The 27,163-nt window shown below is 39.5% G+C and overlaps 2 protein-coding genes across 4 annotated transcripts; one reads left to right on the top strand and one right to left on the bottom strand.

The window, feature by feature from the left end:
* The first annotated feature begins 1,861 nt into the window (after positions 1–1,861).
* nucb2a (nucleobindin 2a) lies at positions 1,862–10,642 on the top strand. The gene is made up of 13 exons (XM_053512869.1): positions 1,862–1,992; positions 4,181–4,318; positions 5,821–5,928; positions 6,006–6,138; positions 6,332–6,435; positions 6,733–6,918; positions 7,011–7,101; positions 7,226–7,284; positions 7,371–7,463; positions 7,799–7,888; positions 7,981–8,151; positions 8,761–8,815; positions 9,829–10,642. Exons 2-13 carry the CDS (start codon positions 4,181–4,183, stop codon positions 10,008–10,010), a joined length of 1,410 nt encoding a protein of 469 aa, XP_053368844.1. The 5' UTR covers positions 1,862–1,992; the 3' UTR covers positions 10,011–10,642.
* caprin1a (cell cycle associated protein 1a) lies at positions 10,291–25,401 on the bottom strand. 3 transcript variants are annotated; one of them, XM_053512867.1, is made up of 19 exons: positions 25,292–25,401; positions 24,320–24,463; positions 22,045–22,107; positions 21,281–21,367; positions 20,949–21,193; positions 20,541–20,623; positions 17,689–17,862; positions 17,545–17,600; positions 17,378–17,464; positions 17,030–17,227; positions 16,452–16,542; positions 16,210–16,271; positions 15,992–16,105; positions 15,768–15,896; positions 14,751–14,904; positions 14,038–14,241; positions 13,792–13,898; positions 13,079–13,139; positions 10,291–11,559 (listed from the first exon to the last, which is right to left on the bottom strand). In XM_053512867.1, the coding sequence occupies exons 2-19, from the start codon at positions 24,461–24,463 to the stop codon at positions 11,495–11,497; spliced, it is 2,124 nt and encodes a 707-aa protein (XP_053368842.1). In that variant the 5' UTR covers positions 25,292–25,401; the 3' UTR covers positions 10,291–11,494. The 3 variants fall into 3 exon arrangements, with proteins under 3 accessions (XP_053368842.1, XP_053368841.1, XP_053368843.1); XM_053512866.1 differs by having other exon boundaries at positions 25,260–25,394; XM_053512868.1 differs by having other exon boundaries at positions 17,545–17,597; positions 25,260–25,389.
* Positions 25,402–27,163: the final 1,762 nt, after the last annotated feature.

The raw sequence follows: 27,163 nt of genomic DNA, 5'->3' as shown, positions 1-27,163 counted from the left end.
ACATGCAGATTAGGCTAATTGGTGTTCCTTTTTCTACCAAAACAGTTGTACGCTGTGTGTTCTGACACCTTTTTATGGAAGCCACCTTTAACCTTTTAAGCAATTTAAATTACAGTAACTCTTCTACTGGATAGGTTACCCCGCTCCGACCGCATGTAGACCCTGGCGTCTGCGTGCTACAGTACCATAACCATAATTACCATAACACAATGCAATGTGCAGTCAACTCACTGCCGCTCCTCACGCTGCTCCAATGTTTCGGCAGCCCTCACCACTGCCTGCGGTATGCGCCGTCACTGTAGACGCGTTTCAGTCTTATTTGTGGTTTCAGTACCCCTGAACTACCCTGACGTACCTATTTTTGCCGCTAACAACCTCCCTACCATTACATAGAGAGGAAGGCCTGTGACACGATCACAGCCCTGCTGAAAAATCCAGGATAGACTAGCATGATGTTTATGCTGGTCTATGCTGGTTAATACTGGTTAGTGCTGGTCTGTGGCTGGTTTAGCTGGTGAACCAGCATAAATGATGGAAGACCAGCATATCTACGCTGATGAAACCTTACCACCAGCATTGGTCTTGCTGGTTCGTGCTGGTTTAGCTGGTGAACCTGCATAACTTCTGGAAGACCAGCATGCCTACTAAAATATCTAGCATAGCACAGCATGATTTATATTCTGGGCCACCAGCAAGGTTTTGGTAGTTAAAATTGATTACCATTTTATCTCATTATCTTGTATTTTAAAAGCTAGTACTGAAAATAATGTGTGATGTAAATGCATGGACCGTGTAGTGTTCCCTTTAAATGCATTTACATATAAGAGACAAAAATAATCCATTTACCATAAACATGTTAATACATTATTTTACATTTATTAAATATCTGCTGTCTAAACAACACAAACCTTTTATATAAATGCACTGGCAATAAAGGCATATTTTTAAAAAAGTAATCAATGAAAAACACTTAAAACTGAAAAAAAACAAAAAACAACAGCATAGACCATCATAGATCGTGACTAAATTGACCAGCAATTATACCAGCATATGTTGTGTTTTGATGCTGGTACTGTATGCTGGTATGCTGGGGACCAGCATCAGTAAAGTAACCAGCATGCCAGCACTAAAACACAACACACTGTATGCTGGTATAATTGCTGGTCAATCTGGTGACTATGATGGTCTGTGCTGTTTTTTTCAGCAGGACGTATGACGTTAAAGTTGACGCAACGTCACAGTTGACGAGGTGATGTCACAATAGTGTATTAACATTACATTAAATTTTATTAGTAGGATTATTACTTTACTGTTTTGGGGTAAAAAGCAAGGATGGATTTTTGTTGTTATAACTTGGAGAAAGACAGTTTTTATCCTAATTAATTTGCTATTAAAAATGTGCTTTAAATTTGTAAATAATTACACGGCCGTTAGAAAAACAAACAAACAAAAAACACTGGGTTATTAGACAAACATGTGTTTTCAAGAAAAAAGTTATTTTTACAAAAAATTTTGCTCCAAACCAAGATTTGAATATTAAGTTTTTTCAATTAATAAAGGTATTATTATTATTATTATTATTATTATTATAAACGTTTCTGACTGATTTAATTGTATATACTGTATAAAGTTTTACATTTTTATTATTGCTGCTGGTCTCCGAGAGCTCCCAACATCAATCAAATGTCTTTTTATTACAACAACGACAATAAAGTCTCTTTTATCTTTAAAACAAAACAAAATGGCGGGTGAGAGTCTGTGTGTCGTGTTGTCAGGTGTAATGGCGGTAACCCACCGCTAGCCGTCGCTGTGATTTTTATCCTCTACAGATGTGTTCCTCCCCTAAGCCCCGCCCCCTTTCCCCGCGTAGCGGACTCGGTGTAGTGATGACGCGACACTGAGGAAGTTCAGTGCGGTGATGAAAGAGCACCTGCGAGGAGCTGAGAGACACAAACACCTCGGATTTAACTTCCCGCCGCAGAAACACACGCAGTAAGTGTCCTTTATCGGGGACTAGACGCCTGTTGGAGGGGTGACGTCATTCTCCGAAGGCTATCGTGCTAATCCGTGGAGCGGATAATAGCGAGTGTAGCTCGCGGGCTAAAAGCGGTGGAGCGGGATCAACACTCGCGTACTAGAGAGTGCGGTTAGTGCGCGTGTTGCCATGGCAGCCAGGGGGGATCTCCTCACCTACTGCCGAGTGCGCAAGTGCGCGAGTGCGCTGGGTTAGACCGGGAGCGTGCGGTTATACGGTAATATCAGCACTCAGGCATTAAAGCGGAGTGTCACACCCGGGCTGGCTGATGGACAGATCAGTGTTTGAACAGACTGGAAGAAAATAACAAGTTAAACATAAAAAAAAATTAAATAAATAAGGCTTAAAGAGACACGGCTAATGGGAACAGCTGTTAGAGTTAAACATTAAACTGTTACACAACTGGGTTAATAATCAGGATAGTGTGTTTAATAATTTAACATATGACAAGTGATCTATCTGTCTGTCTGTTCATCTGTCTGTCTGTCTGCTAAAATGCTTTTTTTCTTTATTAAGCAGAAGGAAAAGCGCAATAGATGTTGTGCAATCCGAAACAATGACTCTCTTTCAGTCACAAAATTTCTTTTTAATGTCTTCTAATGTGCAGTCCTGTTAAACCAGTGGAAACGGCGATTAAATAAAAGTTTATTTCAATAAAAAAGTAAAAAAAAAACATTTTGTTGCTAAAATAAGAAAATGCCTCTCTCACACTTATGTTTAACAAACATTTAATGTAATTTTTTAACAGAATATTAGAAATATATTTTACTGATCAAATAGGTTTTATTTTATTAAAATTGTTTTGGAAGAAATCTTAAAAAAAAATTAAAAACCTTAAACTAATTACAGTCTGTTAAGGACACAAGAGCAGGATAAAGAGTTCACATCTGAGCAGTTCTTATTAGGATGGATAAAAAAAAAAAATTGTCAACCTTTTGGTTGTTTGGTGCTAAAATGTTACATTTCATAAATACATTTTAGTGAAACATTTTCATGTGCGTCCTGCATATTTCACACACACATTTGTGTAAAAACAAAACATTGTTTTCATTTCTGTGCGTCCCCTGTGACGCATTTACAGAAGAACTGAAGCCCAGCTGGCAGTAACACCACGTAACCGGCTCTCTTATCTCCTGAGGTCGTCGTGTGGGGTTTAGGTTAACGAAATGTAACAGTATTTCTGATTGGTCAATCTCGCAGTGTCCAGCCAATGAAATCTTTCCGTACAAAGGATTAGCTTGTTTGTTTGTTTTTTTTCAGTTAACATCATGTGACCGAGAAGGAATTTGAAACCTGACACAAATCGGCAAACAGTCACCTCAGATTTTAAACAAATTGCTGAAAAAAAAAACTCTTTTTTGGATACACCTTCATCGACTTCATTGAATGAAACTGTCCTCACTAACTTCCTTGGGATCTTAATAACTTCAAAAACTCACTTCGCTTTGATGCAAAATAAATTTACTGGCGTAAACAAGTTCCGAACGGCTTCTGGTCCTGCATGTAACTTATCCGGCGTTCAGTTCGTTCGTTCACATGTTCTTCATATGCTTCGTATGCCAGATTCAAGTTTCTTGCAAAATATTTTATCCAAAAGGGAGGGCGTTCATGTCGAGGTCTCTACAACTCACTGCCAGTTTTCGTCACAATCATTAATATAAACATTCACTTTTAACTACTTCTGATTAAAGTCCAGCTTGGATGAAGTTGCTTGGAAAATCAGTAGGTGTTACTTAATCTTTTGTACAATATCAGTTTATTTATTTATTGAGAGACACATTTTTTTTATTTATTTTTAAAACATTGTTTAAAAGTACTATAATAAAAATAAGAAAAATAAGAAGGAGAAATGCAGTGGACCGGGCATGAAAAAAAAAAATTATATAAAACTCTAAAAGAAAAAAAAAGAAAGAAATGAATGATGTTAAAATAGCCACACATAAAATGGGGTAAAAAGTTTCATCATCACCTGTCATACTGTGTCATGATGTCATTGCAAATGTGATCTCTATTTTTACAGGCAAAATAATTTATCTAATTATTTTTTTATTAATTATTAAGTTTTCTCCTATAAAAGAAGTCGACCTGAAGTGACTTGGCATCGCGTCTGTGCTGATCCGTTTTTATTGTGATTTTATGTTCCAGATGTCGTGGATAAAAGCTCTCACCGCTTGCCTTGTGCTCTCCAGCCTGCTGTTCAGCTCCCAGTCAGTGCCTATCAGTGTAGATAAAACTAAAGTCAAGGTGCCAGAGGAGACGGTGCAGGAACCTCCTCAGAGTGTGGTGAGTTGGGTGTACAGCTTTGAGTCTGATGTGTATCAATCAACGTCTTTAATGTTTCTGGCGTGTAGCGCATTGGACGATGGCGCTGTACCATCGTGATGATATCATCAATGTTTCGACTAGTTGGATCAGATCCGATCTCCCCTGTGACATCACAACACTGAAGCTCCAGGGGGTTTCTCGTCTGCCATACAGACTGGTCATTTACAACCAGGACAACTCGTATACAGGCATCGGTATGGGAGTGTTCATGAGGAGGACGCAATCTCATTGAGTCGGGGTTTGGGGATGCCGATGTTAACGTGAAAGTTTAAAAACTGTTCAAACAGACAAGGAGATCAGCAAGCTCGATGGAACGAAGTGCTAAACCGCTGTCGTTTTTAGATTAGTAAATATTTTCGAGCTGACTCAGGTCAGATATACAGCTGACTTTTGTTGATCATGATGATAAAAATCGAATGGCATTGTGGGTAGGAAAGCCTTAATCAAAATAAAATTATGTTTCTGCTTTTATTAGTTCATTTTATTTTTGCAGGGTACCAAGAGAACCAAACAGGGCTGAGTGGGCGGAGCTAGAAATATAAATGTAGGATGGTGATTGGTTGAATTTGTCATTCAGAAAGAATAGGAGATGCAAACTTTTAAATGCTTATCGTACAGTATAACGTATATCATTCAGGACTTCTGTCAGTTTATAAAAGCCTTTACAGGAAAATGTATATTTATATATATATATTTTTAAAAGTAAATATTTTGTATACAATTTAAGTTTAAGAAACTGGTAAATTTATTTTTAATAAAACATGGATTTATAGCATAAAGTGTTAAATGATTTCATGTAGTGTATTTTTATTTTTTTTGCCATCCTCATTGCAGCATATGATTGGTATATCTTTACATTCTACATTTAACATTCTACAATAAATAAATAAAATTGAGGTTCATAATTTTACATTAATTTATCTTTGGCGTTTCTTGTTTTTTTTAATTGAAGACAGATATGATCTTATTTATTTATTACTTATTTATTTTTTTGTTTCAGCCTCTGGTGTCATGTAGAAATCTTAAGCTTTAGAAATCTTGTACACATCAAAATTATTGCTAATCATTAAAATTTTTTTTTCAAACCTTATTGGAAGGTATGTAATTTATTTATTTATTTTTTATTCAGATGAGTGTTTCATGTTTTGATGGTGTTGGGGGAAAAAATTATGAAAATATATATATATATACCTGTGTATACTTTAAAGAAATTCTTCTGCTACTTTAAAACTCCTCGTCAGCCCTGACCCAGATCTAAAGTGATATTATGATTCCTGTTTCAGATAGAGTGCTACAGTATTTACACAGAAACACACAAGTATACACACACAAAGTGTTTACTCAGCTGTAAACCTGTTTTTATTGCTACTGTTACTTTTACTAACCGTTAAAAAAAGAAGAAGAAAAAAAAAAAAACGAATTCCCGAGTCAAACATTACATTCTTAATTTTTTTTTCCAGGACACTGGACTGCATTATGACCGCTATCTCAGGGAAGTTATTGATTTCCTCGAAAAAGACCAGCATTTTAGAGAAAAGCTTCACAACACAGACATGGAGGATATAAAGGTAGAGTGAATTATCCTGCCTTAAGATTTAGGATGTGTTCTCGGTCAAGTGGTTCTGATCTGATGTCGTGCTTCCAGCAAGGGAAACTGGCTAAAGAGCTGGACTTCGTGAGCCACCACGTCAGGACGAAGCTGGACGAGTTGAAAAGGCAGGAAGTGAGTCGACTGAGGACGCTGATCAAAGCCAAGCAGGACATCGAAGGAGGGAACGGTACGCGACCTCATGCGGTTATTTACCACAGTATAATACAGTAAATATAACGTGTGGGCTTGTTGTTGTTTGTTTTCTGGTTAGGTTGGCGATGATTAGTGTACAGAATCGAATCACAACTCTCGAATGTCGTTTGACGTAGAATTGATTTTATTCCTTTTTTTTCCCTCTTTTCCTCACGCATGATGTGTAGACGTGGCCGTGGACCATCAGGCTTTACTGAAGCAGTTCGAGTACCTGAACCACATGAACCCTCACACGTTCGAGGTGGAAGATCTGGACAGACTCATCAAATCAGTAAGTCCTGATTTATAAACGTTCGAGGCAGCACTCCGGGCCGATCCAGTGAGGTTAAGGCAGGTCAAGTCAGGGTTCTTGTGCAGGACTCTCAGGTTCTTCTCCATGTCTTCATGGAGTGGCTTTGTGGATCTCACAGGAGCACCGTTGTGCCGGATCAGCCTTCGAGCCTCTGAGTGTCACTGATGCAAAACGCACAAAGACATTTTCTATACAATTTTAGTTTTACAACCTTATAGAAAGTTATGGGTGTGAAACTCAGGGGCGCGCATACTTTTTTTTTTTTTCATCCTTTAGGCCACGAAGGATTTGGAGAACTACGACAAAGAACGTCACGAGGAGTTTAAAAAGTACGAGATGATGAAGGAGCACGAGCGCCGCGAGCACCTGAAGACCCTCGACGAGGAGAGCAGAAAGAAAGAAGAGGAGCATTACGAGGAGATGAAGAAAAAGCACGCAGATCACCCGAAAATCAACCATCCTGTACGTTCAAACTGTTATTTTACGCTTTCTCCACCAGGGTGCGAGACTCCCTCATAAAGTCCAGTGAGAGTTTTTTCTTCTCCTTTTTTTAGGGAAGTCAGAATCAGCTGAAGGAGGTGTGGGAGGAGGCGGACGGTCTCGACCCTGACGATTTCGACCCCAAAACTTTCTTCAATCTTCACGGTAGGGTTTTTAATTTTTATTCCACCAAACAGGTTAACGTTAAATTTCAAGATTCATTAAAAGTTAAAATGCATCTTAATGAAGTTTTATTTTAATCCGGATTTGTCATGTTCACGTGTTCCAGATACGAACGGAGACGGATTTTTTGACGAACAGGAATTGGAGGCGCTGTTTACTAAAGAGGTACTGTTTAGATCTTTCCCATTTATAAAAAAACAAAAACAATTGACTACGGTTCTCATCAGCGATAAACAATTTTGTTCTCACAGCTGGAGAAAATCTACGATCCTGCTAACGAGGAGGACGACATGGTGGAGATGGAGGAGGAGAGGTTACGGATGAGGGAACACGTCATGAATGAGGTGAACTTTTGTTTCATAACGGACAAAATCGGCATGTTCAGAAAACTCTAGAAGAATTTTTCATGAATATGCATCATCATTTATAAATAAACTAATTAGGAAACATTGTTATTATTATTTAAACAAGCTAGATTTGCTAGTCAGCTAGCTAGCTAGCTAGCCAACCTTGCATTGTTGCAGCAATCTCAATATGTGCCATCATTTAAAACTGGTTAGAATGGTTACAGTGAAAACCATTTCTTCTAATCATCAGTAACTTCAACATAACTTCATCATCCTGTAATCTTCATCGTGATTGGTTTAAAAGCTTAAGTCGCGTCTTTTTTTTCAAACAGGTTGACACAAACAAGGACCGTTTGGTCTCCTTAGACGAGTTCCTGGTCGCCACTAAGAAGAAAGAGTTCCTGGAGCCGGACAGTTGGGAGGTCAGGAAGATTACATGATGTCATGATGTTGCTGAAGATTGTTATCGAGTAGTAGCTTAAAGCTAATTCCTCTTGTCGCGTTTGATCTCTAGACTCTGGAGCAAAACCAGGCGTACACCGAGGAGGAGATGCGCGAGTTTGAGGAACATCTCGTCAGGCAGGAGCAGGACCTGAACGAGAAGACGGCCGAGTTGCAGAAGCAGCGTGACGAGCTGGAGAGACAGCAGGAGCAGCTCAACGCGCAGAAAATAGAACTGCAACAAGTACGCGAGTCAGACGTGTTAACGCGTATATGCTTCATGTGTAAATATCAGAACATCTTGCCGGTTCGTTCGTTCGTTCGACTCGTCTTACAGATTGTCATTTAGATGATTCTGCGTTAGTAATGTACGAATTGGCTCATTAATTAATTAATTCCAAAACGGATTTGGAGTGTTTGTGTCCTTTTCACACTTTCGTAAATAACAACATGGCCGCTCTTTCACAAAAGTGTCTATTTTTAACAGTGTAAACTTCACAGCGTTTTCACGATGTGGGATTGGGAGAAGTTTGGTTCGAACTTTAAGCAGATTTGGCGTGACCACGTGTAACCTGGGAAAGGGTACAGCTTAGAAACATCACATTTAGATGATGATATAAATTATGAGGGGCGTTCGAGTCAAACCTGATACACTAATGCACTTATCCTAGGCTTTCACTAGTGCTTGGACCCCATCAAGGTAGAAAGTTTTCTCAGTACGCCGGAACCGTGATGGGACTGCCTGTCTGATTCAGGTCTCAAACGCCGGCCTCTCAGGAACTTCTTTAATGTGGAAATGTCTTGAAATGTCACAAGTGTTATGATTGAGCTGTGTGTTTGTGTGTCTTCACAGGCTGTAGAGCACATGGAACGGTTAAAAACTCAGAAGGGTCCACCTGAAGTTCATGGTGAGTAAAGTGGGAAAAAAAAATAATAAAGAACAGAGAACAAGACTTACCAAGACTGATGTGATTTAAAAAATAAAAATAAAAAAAATCACTCTCCATATACAGTTAAGATTATTGCGTAGTGTTTTAACTGTGTAAACAGAATGCTTACTCGTGGTAAGCATCATACCCCCTGCTCCGAGACCTGATGACATTTTATAAATAAATGGCCTCTGAGTGGTAAAGTGCTCGCCCTATCATCTGGAGTTTAGTTCCTGGTAACCTCTTCCTTCGGTTCCTGGGTAATGCTGTTACCTCTCACAGCCGGAGGTCTAGAGAGAGCTGATTGGCCGAACTCTCTCAGGGGGGAGGAATGAGAGGTACTTTGTGCCCCCACATTAATCACGGCTCTACAGCCAATCAGGGGCGTCTGTGAGCTCACGCAAGTGTAAGGAGCGGATAGCGCTGTCCTCAGAGTGTGTTACGCCGCCCCCAACGGCGCGTAAGCGAGCGGTTCGAAAAGATGCGGTCGGCTGACGTCACGTGGTTTGGAGGAAACCCGTGATAGTCTTCGGCCCTCCCGACTGAGTGGTAGTCCACTAGTGACGGGGAGGAAATGGATACGAGTAAATTAGGGAGAAAATCTGTGAAAAATCCAAAAATATGTAAATAAGAGCCAAATTGAGGGCAGAAAGTAATTTTAAACCTTTTTTTTTGGTCTGCAGCATTTATTGATTAATTTTGGATTTATTAAACACCTGAGGCAGAGCTGTAGTGCTAATAGCGCTAATGTTCTGAAAATTCCATAGAATAGGAAATATGGTGGATGTGTGACAAATTATTTGAATAATTATCTTTGGTGTTTCCATCATTTCATAAATACACTCAGCATTAGAAGCTTCGTAAGAGCTGTAGTTCTCTTCTTATAGACACAGTTAGAAAATTTAATAAAGTAGAGCTAAAACTAAATCATCTGACGCATACTTTTAGCTTTACACTTTTTACAGATTTTTTTTTTTAATTGTTTTATTCAGTTGAGGGGAACGAAGTCCCAGAACCCCCTAAAAACGAGCACCAGCCTCCGCCCGCTGATCACCAGCAGCTGCCCCCGGGACACCAGGACGCTCCTGCAGCTCAGCAGGATTTGAGCCACAATCAGCCTTTGCCTCAGGATTCGCACCCCAATGTCATCCAGGACGTCCCACAAGTACCATAGACAAAGACCGGTATCAGGACTGTGCAGATAAACACACAAGCGCCCCACTTATTCTCCAGCGTCTGGAGGCGATGCGTAAGGACCACTCACCCCTCTCTGTGTGTGTGTGTGCGTGTGTGTGTATCCTCCAGTCTCTGCTGCTCAATTATGTTTCATTTTATCCTTTATTTTATCGTATAATCCTCCTCATGCTGGTTTGACTCATGGTCAAGGTAGTTTTTGCACATTAAAATTTTTTTTTTAAAGATTACACAAAAGGGCACGATGGAGAAAAAAAATAAAGTCATTCATTTTATTATTTAATCATTTGCTCAGTCAAGTGTTTGAGGTTTACAGCTTAAGACAATTAAATACAAACAAGGTCCAGATAATTTCAACAAGGAATGAAGTTGATTATAAACTTAAATTGCAGAATTAATTTTGGTCTTAAATTCAGGTAAAGAAAAGTTGATCATCATACCATGTGTTTTTAAATTATTTAAAGTCCAGTTGTTTACTCATGGTGTAAGAATGCTCATTTTAAAAAGGTGCATTGAATTTTCTGCACAAAATAAAAACAAAAAAAGAGAAAAGAATGTCTCATCTCATTGTATGGATTTATGTGTGATGTTCTTATTAAAGTTGTCAAGGCATCCTGGTATGTGTTTTTATTAAAACCCTCCACGAACAAGCAGAAATGAGTGTGTCACTTCCCGAGAACAGACTAAGCACTACAGTGTGTAAATTGTCAAGACTTACACGCGGTGGCTGGAAAGAAATAAGATTTGGTTGGGATTGAAATAAGGAAATACTGAATCCAGATTGAGCCTATTCCGGGTGATGGGTGTGTCAGGGTAAGAAGGGAAGCACATCAAGCGATGCACACCCATCATGCATAGTGTCCACTGTACAAGCCTCTGAGCTGGGTTAGGGTCAGACTTTTCCCACGTCAATGCAAGGAAAGATGGCAGCAAATTTGTTTGTGAATCAAAGCTTAAGGTGCGGTCTAAATACTAAAGTTTAGCTTGTGTCTCATTGTGCTCATCTGTTTTTCTCCAAGAAGACCGTTCCTGTGCAACGAACCACAATCACCACAGCTCAGCTCTAATCAAAGACATTTAATTCTATGAAGCATTTGTTATAGTAAGTGATTTCCCCCCCTCCAAAACAGACAGATCCACAAATGTTAAGTACAGTACAGATCATAATTCACATTTTATTGGCTACATGTGTGTCTGGATTATAGACAAGTGTGTGTTCTGGTCCAATTCTATACTCAAATAAAAAGGCACGAACGTTCCTGCTTTACAGAATTAAGGCTATCGACAGCGTGCGACTGAGGGGGAAAAAAAAAAAAAAAAAAAAGCTTTACAACGTACAAGGAGTTGAGTGGTATGGCTTCGTTACATTTCTTACGTGTCCAAACACCTTGCTATGTGGACTGATTGAGATGGAGTCTGGTGAGAAGATTATTGGGTGATGGAGGAGGGTGGTGGCCTTCAGGGTTAGCTAGTCTGTACTGCAGTCATGACGCTCATCCCTCGGCTCGGTTTGTATGGTCCACCTCGTCCTGCAACACAAAAACACAGGTTTCTAACACAAGCACACGGTCTCAGCTCATTACATCTTAGTCAAAATAAATCATGCATGTTGAGAATCATTAAAATAAAAGTTGCATGCAGTTTAAAATTTGAGAACTCACCTGGGGGAGGAAATAATACGGGGTCATATTATCAAACGGGTGAAGTTTAAAATCCGAGCTATAAATTCCTATTAGCGTGGCAGAGAAATCCAAAAAGCGAGCTACAGCCAAATGGGGGCGGGGTCAAACTGGCTTTAGGTAGAAATAGAGTCGATGAAAAAAAAAAAAAAAAGAAAAAGATTAACTGAGCAATCGGCTTAAAAAAAAAAAAAAAAAAATTCTGGAATGCACCGTTACAGAGTTTGTTTAATTTCTTTTAAAGTAACTTAATTGTTACGATTTACAAACTTAAAATTAACAGTGGAGGATTCTAATAGGATTCTAGAATCCTTTTTATATCAGACCACATGTTTCACACCCCAACTCAAAGATTATATATATCATTGTAGTCAAATTAGTTAATTTTCCAGCAGCCAGATGGAAAGAAAGTGATCTATGATTTGAGGGAAAAAAAAAACAAAAAAAAAAAACACCTGAAACACAGATGTGTTTTATCCAGAGGCAAAATTGGAAGCACGCGCCCCCTGTGTAGCAGGATGATAAACGGTGCAAAAAGATGCCAAAGCAAAGCTGTGGAAATCTTGGGACGGCTAAGCCAGACAAAAATGAGCTGCGATACGTTTTTAAAACATAAAGTTCTACAGCAAAAGCCAGCACACAATTGATCATCCCGTTTCAGGCAGGTGTACAGATTCTGAGGCACCAAAAAAAGCCAGAAGGGGGAGAAACAAAGGAAAACAGAAAAAAAAAGAAAGCAGCAGACAAAGCAGGTAATGCAACACGTCTTTATTGAAACATTCTCTCAAGGAGCAACATGAGCATACAAAGGCCAGGGCTGCGGGAATTTCTCCTAAATGAAATGTGGAAGAGATGGATGAGGAAGAAAAGGGGATTTACTTCAAAATCCACTGGTGAGAACCAAGGGATAAGGATGTGCAAGAAAAGAAAAAAAAAAAAAAACCTCCTCATATGTATTGGATTAACAGTGGCAGTTAATTTTTTTGCATTTTATTTTATACAAAAAATAAATTAATGAAAATCTTTAAAGTTTTACATGAATATCTATTTGCTTTTTTTTTGCTTTTTTTTCCTTTTTTTTTTTTTAAACACAACCTTGCTGAAAAATCACAACACTGACAGTTTCAGCTCCGCACGGCTCTCAGTAAAATATCAAGGGTCACTTGATAAGCCAAAATAGAAACAGACCACTGATGTCAAAAAAAAAAAAAAAAAAAAAAGTGAGAGAAAGAGACTGGGTTTAAAAAAAAAAAAAGAAAAGAGAAAAAGGGCACAGGTTAACCCACTCTCAGTAAATGAATGTTCGAGGTGGCCAAAGACAACTACGGTCTTCTGAAAGCGCTTTAGGATCTCATCGCTTGAGCATTACCTCGAGAGCTACCTCGAGCTCCCTGGGCAGCTCCTCTCTTGAAGCTCTGCTGATATCCTTCCTGTTAGGAGCAAGGGGTGGGAACAAGAAAATAAAGTCAGTCTAAAAACAAATAATTAAATTTAATCAATCTGACTATAGCAATACTCAAAACTCTAAAGAAAACGTCCATCAACACACAACTGATTTAAAGTCTCAAGTGACTTATTATTTTGGTAAAGGTCCAAACTTTCTTTAGCTGATCAGTCATATGCATAAAAATAAACCCGTACTGTACAGTACTGCCGTGTCTCCACCGTAGTACTAGAATGTAAAAACTGATACCCCTACACGTACAGTAATTTATTCAAGTGTGATTTCTTTGATATGCGCCGTCACTTTTTGGTGCAAGTACTGTAGTGTAAATACGGTAATAATTCACCATAACAAGCCATGTTTTCCTCTACGGTTGCTTTGTGTTTTCTCTACAGTACAAAATTTTTTTTTTTTTTTTTTTACACAGTATTATTTTATATGGAAATTAAGCCAAAATTTCTGGTAAAATAAAATGCATGTAAAGTTATGGTGTCATAAAAAAAGCCACAAAAAAGGCAAATATTTGTGGTTTCCTGAGAAAAACTCATTTTAAAAACTCAAAACATTTTAGCTGAAGGAAAACAAGAAAACCCACCAGTTAGACAGTGTGTGCGCGTGTGATGAGAGCAAGTGCGTACCCGTTGGTAGGTGCTGCTGGAGTAATCGCGTGGAGTGCTGAACTGGGTCTGTCCGTAGCCCGTGTTGGGAGTGTTGGGGAAAGGAGCGCGATATCCATCATATCCACCTAAAAGCAGATCAACACCAGGGTTTATGAAACGCCCGTGGTTCTATGCATGTGGAAAAGTACATTCCCCAGCATTAAGCAACGCCCCAAGAATACCATTAAAAAAAGTATTCTTGAAGAATCTTGTAAGAAAACGCACCCCTGAAACCGTTGGATGGTCCGCGATACCCGTTCATGGCCCCTCTGGCGTTCCGGGGCCCTCCACGTGGCACGGCTCGGCTGCTGTAGTATGACTGAGGCTGGCGTCCGAACCCTGTTCCCTGACCTGATGGCTGCTGGCTCATCGTCTGGTGGCCCCCGGAGGAAGGAATCCCTTGGTCTTGAGAGTGAAACGCACCAACAACTGAGCAAGAAAGCGCAAAATAACACAAAGTTAATTAAATGAAAGCAAAGTGTAATTACTTTCGCTGAGATTATACAAATTAAGCTCTTAAAGTCTAGGGAATAATCACTCATCAGAAAGATTAGGTGCAAAAATAGTCTGCAGAAACAATGAGTTATGCTGCTTTCACACCTGGCAAAGGGATTATGTAACGTGTAATGCTGTAAGAAGTGGCTGCAAAGGGAAAAAAAAATTAATAAATATTTACTGCTGTCTGATTTTTCTCCACAGTACAGCTTGGTATAAGTGGGAAAAAAAATCCAAGAAAAAGTATTCAGTGACGTCAAGCACTGTTCTTTTATCTCCCAAGTTTGAATACAAAAATAAACAGCACGAACAATATCGTGGGAGGAGGGAAAAAAAAAAAAGTGCATTTTAAAGAGTCCGACTATAAATTATAAAGAAAAAAAGGGCCCAGTGTAAAATTCATTATGAAACTTAAGTTTCGTTAAAAATTAACCGGTGTGTACCTGACTGGAGAGGTTCCTGCTGAAGGTCCTGCTGCTCCACCGAGTGTGTTGGCTGGCTGCTGAAGCTCTGGGTGTAAGTGCTCTGATACTGACTCGACATCTTCTGAGACTCCATCTCGTTCGATGGAGGAACTGGGGCGTTCAGATTGAACACCTAAGGAAAGGTGGGAGAAACAAAAAAACATTTTAGCAAGAACAAGCTCGCTGACAATGGAAGTCTGAAGTCTAAAGTCTAGAGACCTTATGTCTTAGTCTAGAGTCTAATGTCTCTGCTTGAAAGAATGTGACTTGACAAAAACTGCAATGCAAAACCGAGCGCGTTTACTTCACTTCCTGCAAACATCAGATTCAGAACCGAATCACTTTCTGCCTGCAATAGAGGTTTGATTGGACCTGGACTGAGACCACCTGACACGTACGCCTTCAGTTTAGAGCCAGGGCCCAATTTTAAATAAGTTCTTGGTTCAGACAGCCAAAGAACTGGCACTTTAAATAAAAAAAAAAAATAAAAAAAAAAAAAAAAAAACAGTTCCATGGCGGCACTGACACTTTGCAGGACCAGAACAAAGTACTGGTTACATCAGGGTCTGGGAATTTTTTTTGGACCCAAAAAAAAAAAAAAAAAAAAAAACTTGCAAAGGGCAGCTCAAATGCTTTGCAATAAAGAAAACCTGGAGAACTCTTGCAAAACCATGTTAAAGTTCATTGTTGCTATGATTGCTGCTAGCATTTTTTCGCCAAATGTACACAGAATTGTACAGTGACATTTTTCCATGCGTGGAGAATCCTATCGTTACAAAGCCAGTTCCTTAGGAGGATCGCTATTGAACCGGCACCAGACATGAACTTTGACCAGGTTCATTTTGGTGGACCGGATCTTTAGAACTGTACCAAAGGTGAGAAACACCAGGATTTGATTCACCACCGCACTTTATCCGGCTACAAATGTGCTAAACTTGATGTTCTGATATGACAAAAGAAGCCAAGAGAAATGCGAGTGAGTGCTAACGATCTTACCGCTTGCATGGACTGGAATGGTGCAGCGTTAACGTTGATACCACTGTGCAGGGGTTTGGTGACTGTCTGAAAGGCCTGGGGTTGGGACGAGGGGGCGGGGGGCTGCTCAGACGACAGGGGCATGGATACCTACAACACGGACAACAGGGAAAAAAAATAAATAAATCACAACAAGGACAGAACATCTGGTCTAGAACAGCTGTAATTGATGACAGAAGAGATACCTGGAGGGGGTCGATGGGGTCGGGCTGAGGTCGAGGGTCTGTGGTGTGAGGAGGGGGCTGGTAGAGGGGCGGCGTAGAGGTGTATGCTTCGGTCGGTGGGGACACCATGGGAACCTAAGGACAAGAAGCATGAAAGATTTTAAAGTAAAGAATTTTTATATACATATATACATACACACACTTTGGTCCCTTTCATCTTTCAGTACACATGTACTTACCTGTGTTGGTTCTGGATGTACAGAAACTGGGGTGTGTTGAGGAAGCCGGGTTTCTGTGTGAGCTGCACAATACAAAGCACAATTTCAAAACAATTCGTCTCATTTTAAGTCTAAAGTAGAGTCATTACCAAGGAAAGAACAGCATCTGTGCCTGGCGCTTTTCTGTAAATACAACGCAACTGGAAAATCTGACACAAACTATCACATGTGTTTTGGGTAAATATGCAAATTTCCGTCTTTACCTGGAGCACAGACCATCTGTGCAGACTTCATCGGTTGAGCAGAAACAATGGCGGGATCCAGAGACTGTCCATCAAACTCCAGCATGGAGTCCTTAAAAAAAAAAAGAAAGAGAAAAAAACACTTAAAACATGGGTGCAAGCAATAAGCGGGACCAAGCACCTAAATCATAGCCAACCAAGAGCACTACAAAACCTGTGTGCTTTATGAGTACGTTAAGATCTCCAAAAAGCTACGGACGCCGAGGTCACTCAATGTGATGCCACCTAATATGATGTCACCCAGGAGGTTATTTGACACTTTTTAACCATAATTTAAGGACCCACCACGAATTGACGGATATCAAAAACCCCTTTTTTGATTTTGCACTCTTAATGTCTTGAGATCACACTGGCCCGGTTTCGTGGCGATCATATAATTCCCATAGGAGATGTTTGAAAAAAAAATTATGACATCAGCATCATCAGTGCGATGGCAAAAACAGCGTGATGACGACATGACTATGATGTCAGTGTTGGGCCCTATTAATTTAGAGAGCACACGGAGCAATAATTTGCTTGATTATCTTGTCACTGCTGACCTGCATGAAGTTGTAGGTGCCCTGCATCTGTGCCATGAGGTCCTGCACAGCCTGCTTCCTGACCAGCGGGTCAGTCGACGAGGGGGGGAGTCCAGGGGTGAGCGAGTGAGTCTCCGGGTTCACCAGATTAGGACTCATCGATGAAGGAGGTTGCTGAGGCTGAGGGGACTGTTGTTGCTGTTGCAGTGAGCTTATGATCTGTATACATGGATCAGACAAATGAAGGGAAAAAAAACAACAACTTTTTTTAAGCCTGATTTTAGTTTCAAAATGGAAGAAACTATTATAACTTGGTACATATAATTTCAATCTCAGGCATGAAAATCATTTCAAAGACTGAGATCTCACCTCGGGGCTCAAAGCCCATTCTCCTCCCTGCTCTTTTTCAGGACTGGCGCTGTAAGTGGCTTCTGGAATGAACTTTCGGTTTACAAACTGAAAAAAATAAGAGACACTGTTAGGCATCAAGAACAAGGTTTATTCAAAAAAATTAATAAAAGATCAGTGGTACTAACCTCTGTCGCTTCCACTTCAATGGGATCCGTGAACTCTTGAGTCACAGATCCTTCTGCTAAACAAAAAAAATAAGGCAGAACTGTTAACACCACCGCCAAGCTCGCCGTAATCATCACAATTGTACATACACGTTGAATGCGTACCTGGCTCCACCGGCTGCTCCTCACACTCCACCGACTCAGTGGGAGCAGGCGGCTGCTGCTGCTGTTGCGGTGGCTCCTCCTCCTCCTCCTCACACACTCCGTTCTGGTGTGTTTGCGTCTGGTCGAAGTAGCCGCTGAGCAGTATCTTGTCCAGAGTATCCTTAAGGGCCTTGTCTAAAAAAATAAAATAAAAAAATAAATGGAGGCCGTGGTCATGAAAATATTTTAAATATATGGTTCATCAAGATTACTTGTAGCATACCAGTTTGGCTTCATCACCGCCACACTATTACCCACTCGGACTTAACTCGGAATTTGGAGCTAACAAAATTCTTACGTTTAAATTGTTTATTTACAAAGTGTACAACATGACTGCTTTCCTAGACATGAAAACGGGCATCTAATGAATTCTCAGTGCTGCACATCACTTCTACCTTATTTACCCATCCAAAGCCCCCACTCTGCACTTATTCTGCACTTATTCTGCAAGTCAACATCGCTACACCACAAACAAGGAAACCCCTTTGTGGTTTTTGGTTCTTTAGTAACATCTAAATTAACTTCGACCTGCCAAGACCAATGAGTAGAGAAAAGGTTTGAGAATAGGAAGGAAGCATCCAAGGACCCATTTCAGATAAGGGGTGGAGGTGAACCACTCAGACTCATTCTATAATTGGCTCCGACCCACCTATAGAAGAAGCGTCAACCAAACCACCACTAAGAATACTGCAAAAAAATAACGAGCAGCTCCCACCAGAGAAGCTGCTCGTGAATCAGATTCTAATACTTATAAAGATGCACCCCCCTTCGCTGCCTACTAATGAGTAGCCATGATCGCTTCACCAAATAAACACTGAAGTTGGGTTTATTTAAAAAAAGGTTACTTTAAATAGCAGATTCCAATTAGGGCTGAAACAATTCCTCGAGTAATTCGATAAAAAAAAAAAAAAAGGGGGCAAAATCTGCCTCGAATCTTCTTTTAATTAAGAAAAAAATTTTTTGCATTATGTTTTTGCGCAATTATTTGTTGACAGCGGGCTTTCGACAAAGTGCGCTTCCAGATGCAAGCTGCGAGTAAACACCAACGAAGCAGCGCTTACGTCATACACAAAGCGGAAGGAGATGCAAACGGTTAACTGTGTATTGATGAGGGAGCGTTCTGTTGCAGCTGCAAAATGGAAGGAAGCGATAAAATTATCAGCGAGCCAAGAGAATAAGAAAGCAAGAGAAAACGACAAATTGTCAGTAAAGGCTTACGTTATGCTTGAGCCGTAGATTTTGAAACTTTTAGTTAATTAATTAATTCATCTCAGTCAACTTTAATACTCCTCTCTCACCTACGTGGTCTCCCACCATGGCCGGAAGTACGGTTCATCATGATTTACAGCGAGTTTTGGTGCTGCAATAACGTTTCCATCTTTCCTTAAAAAGTTTAACAGTGCCTAATACCCCTATCTCACCTATGCGGTTTGACTCACGGTGAGATGCGGTATTAGGCACCGTGAGATACCGCGATTGCCCGCCGACGTTCTGCTAAGTGCACAAGCTTCCGCGAGGACCGCCAAAAAAATTTAACGTTTAATTTTTCGTGCGGAAAGATGGAGACGTACTCAAAGCGCCAAAACTCGCGATGAATCCTGATGAACCGTACTTCCGGCCGCAGCGCGAAACCACGTATGGGAGATAGGAATATAAACCATTTCTTGTATTGTGAATAATGACGATGTTTATTTGATAAAATGCTGTATGCGTTTAAAATATAAAAGTAGAAGTAAAAAAAAGAAAATCAATAATCTCTTATATTTTACATTGCTGTTTAGTTAAGCAAATGTACATTTTATCAGATTACTCTATTAAATCTTTGGTAAAATAGCTACAGCCCTAATTCCAATAACTCATTTACCCCTCCCGTGATCAGCCGATTGTGGCTTCTAACAAATTTACAGTGTACGATTAAAGTATTAAACATCAACTATATAACCAGCTCTGAGTGCTTCACAATTTATTATAAAATTAAATAGTTGGTAAACAGCTACCCTTTGTAATGTAAGGTCTGAAGGTTTGGTCAAATTTCCATGACTTGTTCAGAAGTTGGAAAAAGAGACAAGTGTAACGATGACAGAGTGCTGCTTACTTAAATGTATTTGGGAAAATCTATTGCGGCCTTGTTTTAAAACGTGTCCTAAATAAATTAAGATTCATACCATGCACAATCACTAAGGGGACTTGTACACTGTATGAAAGAATCAAACATTACTCATCCTTACACGCTCAGTGCCTGCATAGTATGCCCAGATGCACAACTTGGCATAAGAAGCAGCACGGACCCTGGACATGAATATATAATTGCAAAACAAGACACCAAAACAACCAGTATTTTTTTTTTTTTAAACTACAAACCATTTCAGCCATTTTTTTAAAGGATTCTAAAAATGTTCCTCAGTCACTTCTTTTTGATAAGATTTCTTAAAATACCCACTAGAACAGGACCTGAGTGAAATTAGTTGTGTCAGCTCATGAGGGTTAAAGTCCGACTCATTGTGTCTCTGACCCTGCCCATTGTTGATGCCCAAAAGCTTTAAGAGCAAGCCTCGGGCACAACGCCCGGCTGCTGACTCAGGCCAACGAGTCGAGAGGAACACCTGGGCCGCGGCAACACTGTACAAAGCGCCACTCAGGGGAACAGCTTGACGAATGATTTTCTCAGGTGACGAAATGTTTTTTACAAATACAGTATTTACAGAACAACTCATCCCTTACATTATAAATAGCAGTTTATGAAAAGTTTGTATTTAATAACGGAAGTCCGCATGCCAAATCTGTATTTAAAAAGGTAAGAACTGAGGACTTACATGTGGTTCCTGCCACAGCTTTGTCTCTTCCTTCCATCAACTCCCACAAATGCACAGACGCCTCCTCGAACTGATCAGTCAGCCTGAAACAGATACAGGACCAGATTTTTTAAACATGCCGTCAACCAACCAGAGCGCCATGCGCTTACTATCCAGGTTTGGCTTCCTGGCCCATTTTTATAAATAATAATAAAATAAAGGGGGTCAATCTTATCAGGGCCAGATCAAGGTCACATGCCAGCACGGGTGATGTCACCACTTTAGTGACAGCTGGACAGTCCGATATTTAACCATTAAACAGTGTATTTAAACATTTATAATGTTTATATCAATTGCACAAATTATCTCTAAGCAGATGTTTTGCAATATTAAAGGACTCCGGTCCATTGTCTGGCTAAATATTCCCACCTGATGTTGGGGTCCCTCTCAGGTCCGACCAGCTTGTAGAAGTCATCGAGTCCCGTGAGCTCCGCCTCGGTGAGCAGAGGCCCATCGTCTCCCCGTTCCACCTGTCTCAGCTCCTGCCTCACACCCTCCTCGCCCAGCTGGTCCAGAACGTACTGTACCTCCAGCACAGCCTTCAGACGCCGCTGCTCGGTCTCCTCACGCTTCAGCTGATCCCGCCGCGCTGACTTTTTTACCGCCTTCTGGATCTGCACAAGGGAAATCAGAACGGGAGGGGAGGTCAGATACAGGCTTGTGCAGCAAAATAGCTCAAAGACTGATCAACTGCATCAAACCTCGATGTTTAAAGACGAGAAGCTCTTCAGCAGCTCCCGGGCAAATTCCAAATTGTGTGTCACCTCCTGAGTTTTGGACAGAGCGTCCTAGAGGATAAAAATGTATATAGATTTATGAAAAAAAAATAAATAAACTAACAACGAATTACAAATTCAATATGCAAATGCTTTAATAGACCCCACAGAACAATTGCACCAGATTTTCTCCTTAAAATTTTTTTTTTATGGTCGTGTCTGATCAAACTGAACTGCATCCGATTCCAGTTACTGGCTGATAGATCAATGCTTTATATATTAGGAATGTAAAATCATTTAAAATCAATTTTGGAGTCTGTGGATGCACGAATTAAGATAAGAATTGTGATTCATAACTGATTCATTTGCTAACAGGAGCAGACGAAGTGGAAGAAAGGACTAAACAGTTGCTTTACATTTCACATCAAGTAGAAATAATGCGTTTTAAATACTAAACTCTGATTAGTCAGTAGATGTGTATTTTTATGTACCAGTGTGCCATCAAACAGTAAAGAAAAAAATTGTAAGAACTGGAACTAACCAATTTGACTAAATCTGTTAAATCATTTGTCATATGTTAATAAATAAATGGTTATTATGGTTTAAGATGAATGACACCTGTACTGTTAACATACAAATCTACATTATGCCTGTTCTGAAATAAAAAAACAAAACAAAAAAAGGGTTTAAATAAATACCCCCCCCAAATTACAGGATCTGTGACAAAATAAAACGAGACTTGTACAAACCAGTTGATCCTGGTTTAGTCGCTCTCCTTTGCTCTTCCGTGTCTTGTAGTCTTCCAGCTTGGACTAAAAGGGGAGAAAATTATTTCTTTTTAGCTGTCTCATCGTTCGGTACACATCTTGACAAACCATGACATGTGTTTACAGTAAGACCTGATGTCCAGACTCTACAGGAAAGAAAGAACTTTTAAAAAATCCCAGGCAGAAAGGCTTAACCACATTTATTTTCCTGGATCAGGTTTAGACGAGAAAGGTATCAGATTACAGTCAGTCTTATCATTCTTTCTCTGGAGCATAAATATTAAAATTTAATACCTTAATTTCAGAGGTTCTCGCTGCTCTGTGTATATACATCTACAAAAAGTTTCCTCAGAGCTTAAATTTTAACCAGTCTGATTTTATCTGATCAATTCTAATCATAATTAAGGTTTAATCTGATGTCCTCTCAGCAGCTTTTCATGCACATGAGCATTGCTGGCATGAGACAGGAGAGATGGGCGGGGTTTAAAGCTGCATATCAGAGCTCAGACACCCTACAAGATCTTTCAGGAGGTGAAAAGGTCAGGGTGGTTTTACAACAGGAACAAAGACAACTGTTCCTACCCAAGGAGTCATCCAAGGTTGGTGGAATTTTTTTGGAAGGGGTGGTGTCTTAGACTCCTTCCGGTGCGTTCCCTATTCGATCATTTTCTTTTCGTGAACACGGCGTCGTCTCAAGAAATATCTGCGTACACACGAAACCACTGAAAACGGTGTAGTATATATGCCAGACCAGTATGGGGCACTGTAATTCTGCCATAGAGATACACTATACACGGAGAAGACCTTGCGCGCTGTATACGAACCAAGATGGTGTTGTCCATTATCGCTTGTTGCTCATAACAGTTGCATAGAAGCAATAGATTTTGCTGTAATAAAGCTAGTAGGCTTTGTAGCAACACAAACACAATCATGTAGTCCGCCATTATTGTTGTCGCTGTTACGTGTGACGCAGCCGAGACGTGATGTGATGACATCATTGTTTCACAAAATATACGGATTGGCCGTACACACGAATGTCGTTTTCAGATTTATCCACTTTGGGACCCGGTTTCAGTCTCCTAAAACGCCGGATCCGTGTGGATGAAACGCCAATACGATAAAAAAACTTATACGTGTACAGCGAAACGCGTCTCCGTGTGGACAGGCCCTTAGTACACTCCCTTTCCCCACGGCTGCTCTCCCTTCTCACAAGCCCTAAAAAATCCTCAAAAAAAAAAAAAAAAAAAAAAAAGAACCTTAATAATGAAATCATATACATCTTTTTGATCCGCACACTACATGTTTTAGAGTATGTGCAGCCCTGACCATGAAAACCTAGGGCCATGCTTACATCATGTTACATTGCTCAATCCCACTTTTTTTTTTATTAAGGGGGTGGGGTCAGATCGGATTTTCACATCACGATGGTTCACAATCGATACGTCTTTGCTCATGCCATCTGGGTTAAAGCGCGTCATTTCTGCGACTACTTGTTCATTTCAAACAAAAGGTATTTTAGGAACAAAAAATTAGGGTTGAGCTTTCGCTCTGGAGAAGAGCAAGCAAGTCGGCTGTATTTGTTGAGGTACAGAAGGAAGAAACCCAGACTCCTCAATTTAGCCGTTTCAGCAGCTGTTCCTAGCACTGCAATGAAATCCCGGTGCGACTGTTGACGTCAGCAAGAACACTACACGTGCACTGGGGCACAAAGTTGCACAAACCCCAGTCTTACACTCTCATGAGTCATATGACCATGAATAGGATTTGTATCTGGTCCTAGATCACTCTCCACATCTGTGCAGGCTAAACGTCAGAGCGTGGCTGTGTGTTCATCCAGCTACAAGAGCATTAGTAAGCTCACGTTGGGCGCTGACGTCGGGATGTCAATGAGGCTCCAGTTTCAATCCAAGTATGATTCCAAAGGTGTACACTGGAGTTGAGTCAAGGCTCTGTGGAGTACACTAGTACTTCCACCATAACACGGCAAATCCTCAGAGTCTTGTAATTTTGCAGACCTTGTGCAAGCACTGTCGTGCCGGATAAGGGATTCGGGCTCCTTAGTTCCACTGAAAATAAATTCTACATAATCCTAATACCCTACAGTGTGCAGAGATAGTCTATACAAGTGTGGGATTCAGACAGACTTTGTAGGAAGGTAGGACTCCATGTTTTCCAGGCATACAGTTAGTAAGTCTAAAGTGTTGTGTCACGTTAATTTAATCTGGAATGCAACTTTGTCGCCTTGTTGGACGGATACCTTTCTCTTCTCCATGTTGCGGACCTTCTTCTCAATGATGCTCAGCACTTGCTTCAGTGCCTCATTGGGAGCCGAGACAGGAACAGAGCCCAGCTCTGGACTGGAGGACTGAACAGCATAGTCGCCAGTGGTTGCAGATGGCATCTAGAGAGAAAAGGAGAAACAGGGGGAAAGAAAAAAAAACATTAGATAATACATGTGCAAAGATTGAACATAAATTCAGAAAAGTGAAGATATGAAATCTAAAAGAAATTATTTCCCTTCTTTTGTGGCAAACTACATATAAATATTTAATCAATTATTTATAATCCCAACAACATTTATTAGTTAGCTAATCTACCCCACAGAGGTGATAGAAACGGGTCAGTGAAATGGACGAAAACTGCTAACGCTAATGCTGAGAGAGCCCTGCCCGGGTCCTGCAGGGTGTAGCCGGCTAACCTCATCACCACACCGCGGCGCTGTGGCCTGCCTCACCTCACTGCGGTCCGCTCACAAAAAAAATTAACCAAGACATTTTTACTTATTAAAAGGTTCCTCCGCGTCTCTGGCTCTGTCAAGAAAAAAAAAAAAAAACAACATCCCATCCCTCCCACCTTCTCTCTTTTCTTTCTTCCTTCCTTCCTCTCCATCCTTTCTTCTCGGCTCGAATGCTAACGCTAAGTAGCTAGCGCGTGCACGGGTTGCTATTTTAATCGACGGGCCGCAATCGTTTAAATAACGCTCTTTTAGTAAGAATAAATGATTTAAAATGTACACTGGAACAGAGAGACACCGATTATTTCTTTAGTCATCATTGAGCTACCTCATGCAATCGCTGGGATAGAACCATGCTAACATGTTATGTTATGCTATGCTAATATGCTAGGCTAAACGGCATGAACTCGACGTTGGCTCGAGGAATTCACCGTGTATTAGCTTTCCTAAACACTATTCTTACCTTTACTTTCAATACTGAAAGAGATGTCAAACCTCTCTGTGTGTTTGAACGTTTATTTGTCGAATGTTGCTTCTTTTTTTTTTTCTTTAGGATATTAGCTAGCTACACACGCTCCAGCCCGTCGGCCTGCCCGGCAACTACAAAAATCGCAGCTAGCCAAGAAAAGGATTTATATGGCTGGAAAAAGACCCCACTGGGCTGACCTATTTATCGCCTGATTTTAATTTTGTATAATTTAAATTATTTCTCAATAAAAACATGTTTCGATATATTAACCGTGTAATCTTATGAATTATAAATATTAAATATACTATTAAACATAAATTTGTAAAATATTTAAACAGGTTTTGTCTTAGAGAAACGAACAGGCATAGAAGTTGTCAGTTCTATACATATACCGTTTCCACAGAGATCCGGTTACAGTGTGAGAGCGGCGCAGAAAGATCTAGAGCCCTGACAGTCTGTACACTGCACGCTGTGATGAAGCTCATAGTAAATAAAGCTCAGTGCTATGTAATCCATCAACACACTGTCTACATCCACATTATCAGCCTCCTTTTCAGTAATCAATCTTTTTTCTATTTTTTTTCAAACTGAAGGTTATTGTCCTCTAGAAAATAGGTAGATTTTCCTATTTAATTAGGGCCCAAGCACTATAGGGTTGTTTTTCTAAGGATTCTTTTTTTTAACTGCAGGTAGAGGTAGCCAGGACCTGATAGAGCTGGTCTCTTTCTTTCTTTCTTTCTTTCTTTCTTAGAATATCTTAGTTTTTTAGCATTTTTTAAAATTAATTCTTCAAATCCTTCAATTTATAATCTTTATTTTTTTAAAAATAATCTTTACGTTTCATCTTTAAATTATTTTAAAATATATATTATCTAATTAGTGCTTGCTTTTTTTTAAAAATGTTTGTACACTTTTTTAAATCAAAAATGTATTTTCTTTCCAAGATTACCTTTGTTTTAACTGTTTCTTTTATTCATTTTTTTCCTCAAAGACCTTTCTTAGTTTATTTTCTTCAAAGAAAAGACCTTCCAAACAAAAAGAAAAGAAAGAAAGAAAGAACGTGAGAAATAGAGACAAAAAAGAAATTAGGGAAATAAAGCAATAAATATTTTATTTTCAAAACAGAATATATATATATTCTATTTTGTATATTAAAGAAAATCTAATTATTGCTTTATTTCCCAATTTCTTTTTGTCTCTATTTCTCACCTTTTCTTTCTTTCTTTGTTTATTAATTTACTTATTTTTTTATCTATATTTTTTGTTTCTTCTTTCTTTTTCTTTTGTCTCCTTAATGAATTAATGAATGAATTAATAACTTAAGTCATTAATTGGTCTAATTTAATTATTTTTTGTTTATTTATGTATATTATTTACCGTGTCTCAAAGTAAAAAAAACACCTGCACCAATAGATATTAATTAGAAAAGATAAACTGAATATTTTTACTGGGATTAGTTCATATTTTCACTTTGGCTAAAATAACCGAATAAGTGAATTCTACTTTTTCCATTTCTTCGATTCACTTCACTCTCCGATTACCGAACAGGGAGTGTATTTGTCTGACCACCAAAGAAGGACAACTTAGTGTAAACAAGGCGTAAGATACTCAACCTTACAGAATGGGATTTCTTTGTATTAATAAGTTAGACAGAGAGTTCTGCTGTACAGAGAGACACACAGACATGTACGTGGGCTTCAACTCAAACTCTAATAATAATAATAATAATAATAATATCACTGATTACATTAAAGATCAGCAGATTATTTTAAGCCTGAACTATTGCTACAAACTCTGTTTCTGCCAACAACTGGTACCTACGCTAGTATCTATATTAAATTTTTGTTTCTTGTATTTCTCTCTGTTTTTTTTTTTACTTTATCTGTATTTATTTATTT

This window comes from Clarias gariepinus, chromosome 15, assembly GCF_024256425.1.
Source record: "Clarias gariepinus isolate MV-2021 ecotype Netherlands chromosome 15, CGAR_prim_01v2, whole genome shotgun sequence".
Classification (NCBI taxonomy): Eukaryota; Metazoa; Chordata; class Actinopteri; order Siluriformes; family Clariidae; genus Clarias; species Clarias gariepinus.
Note: the sequence above shows the minus strand (reverse complement) of the source record. Positions and strands in the feature narration are given on the sequence as shown.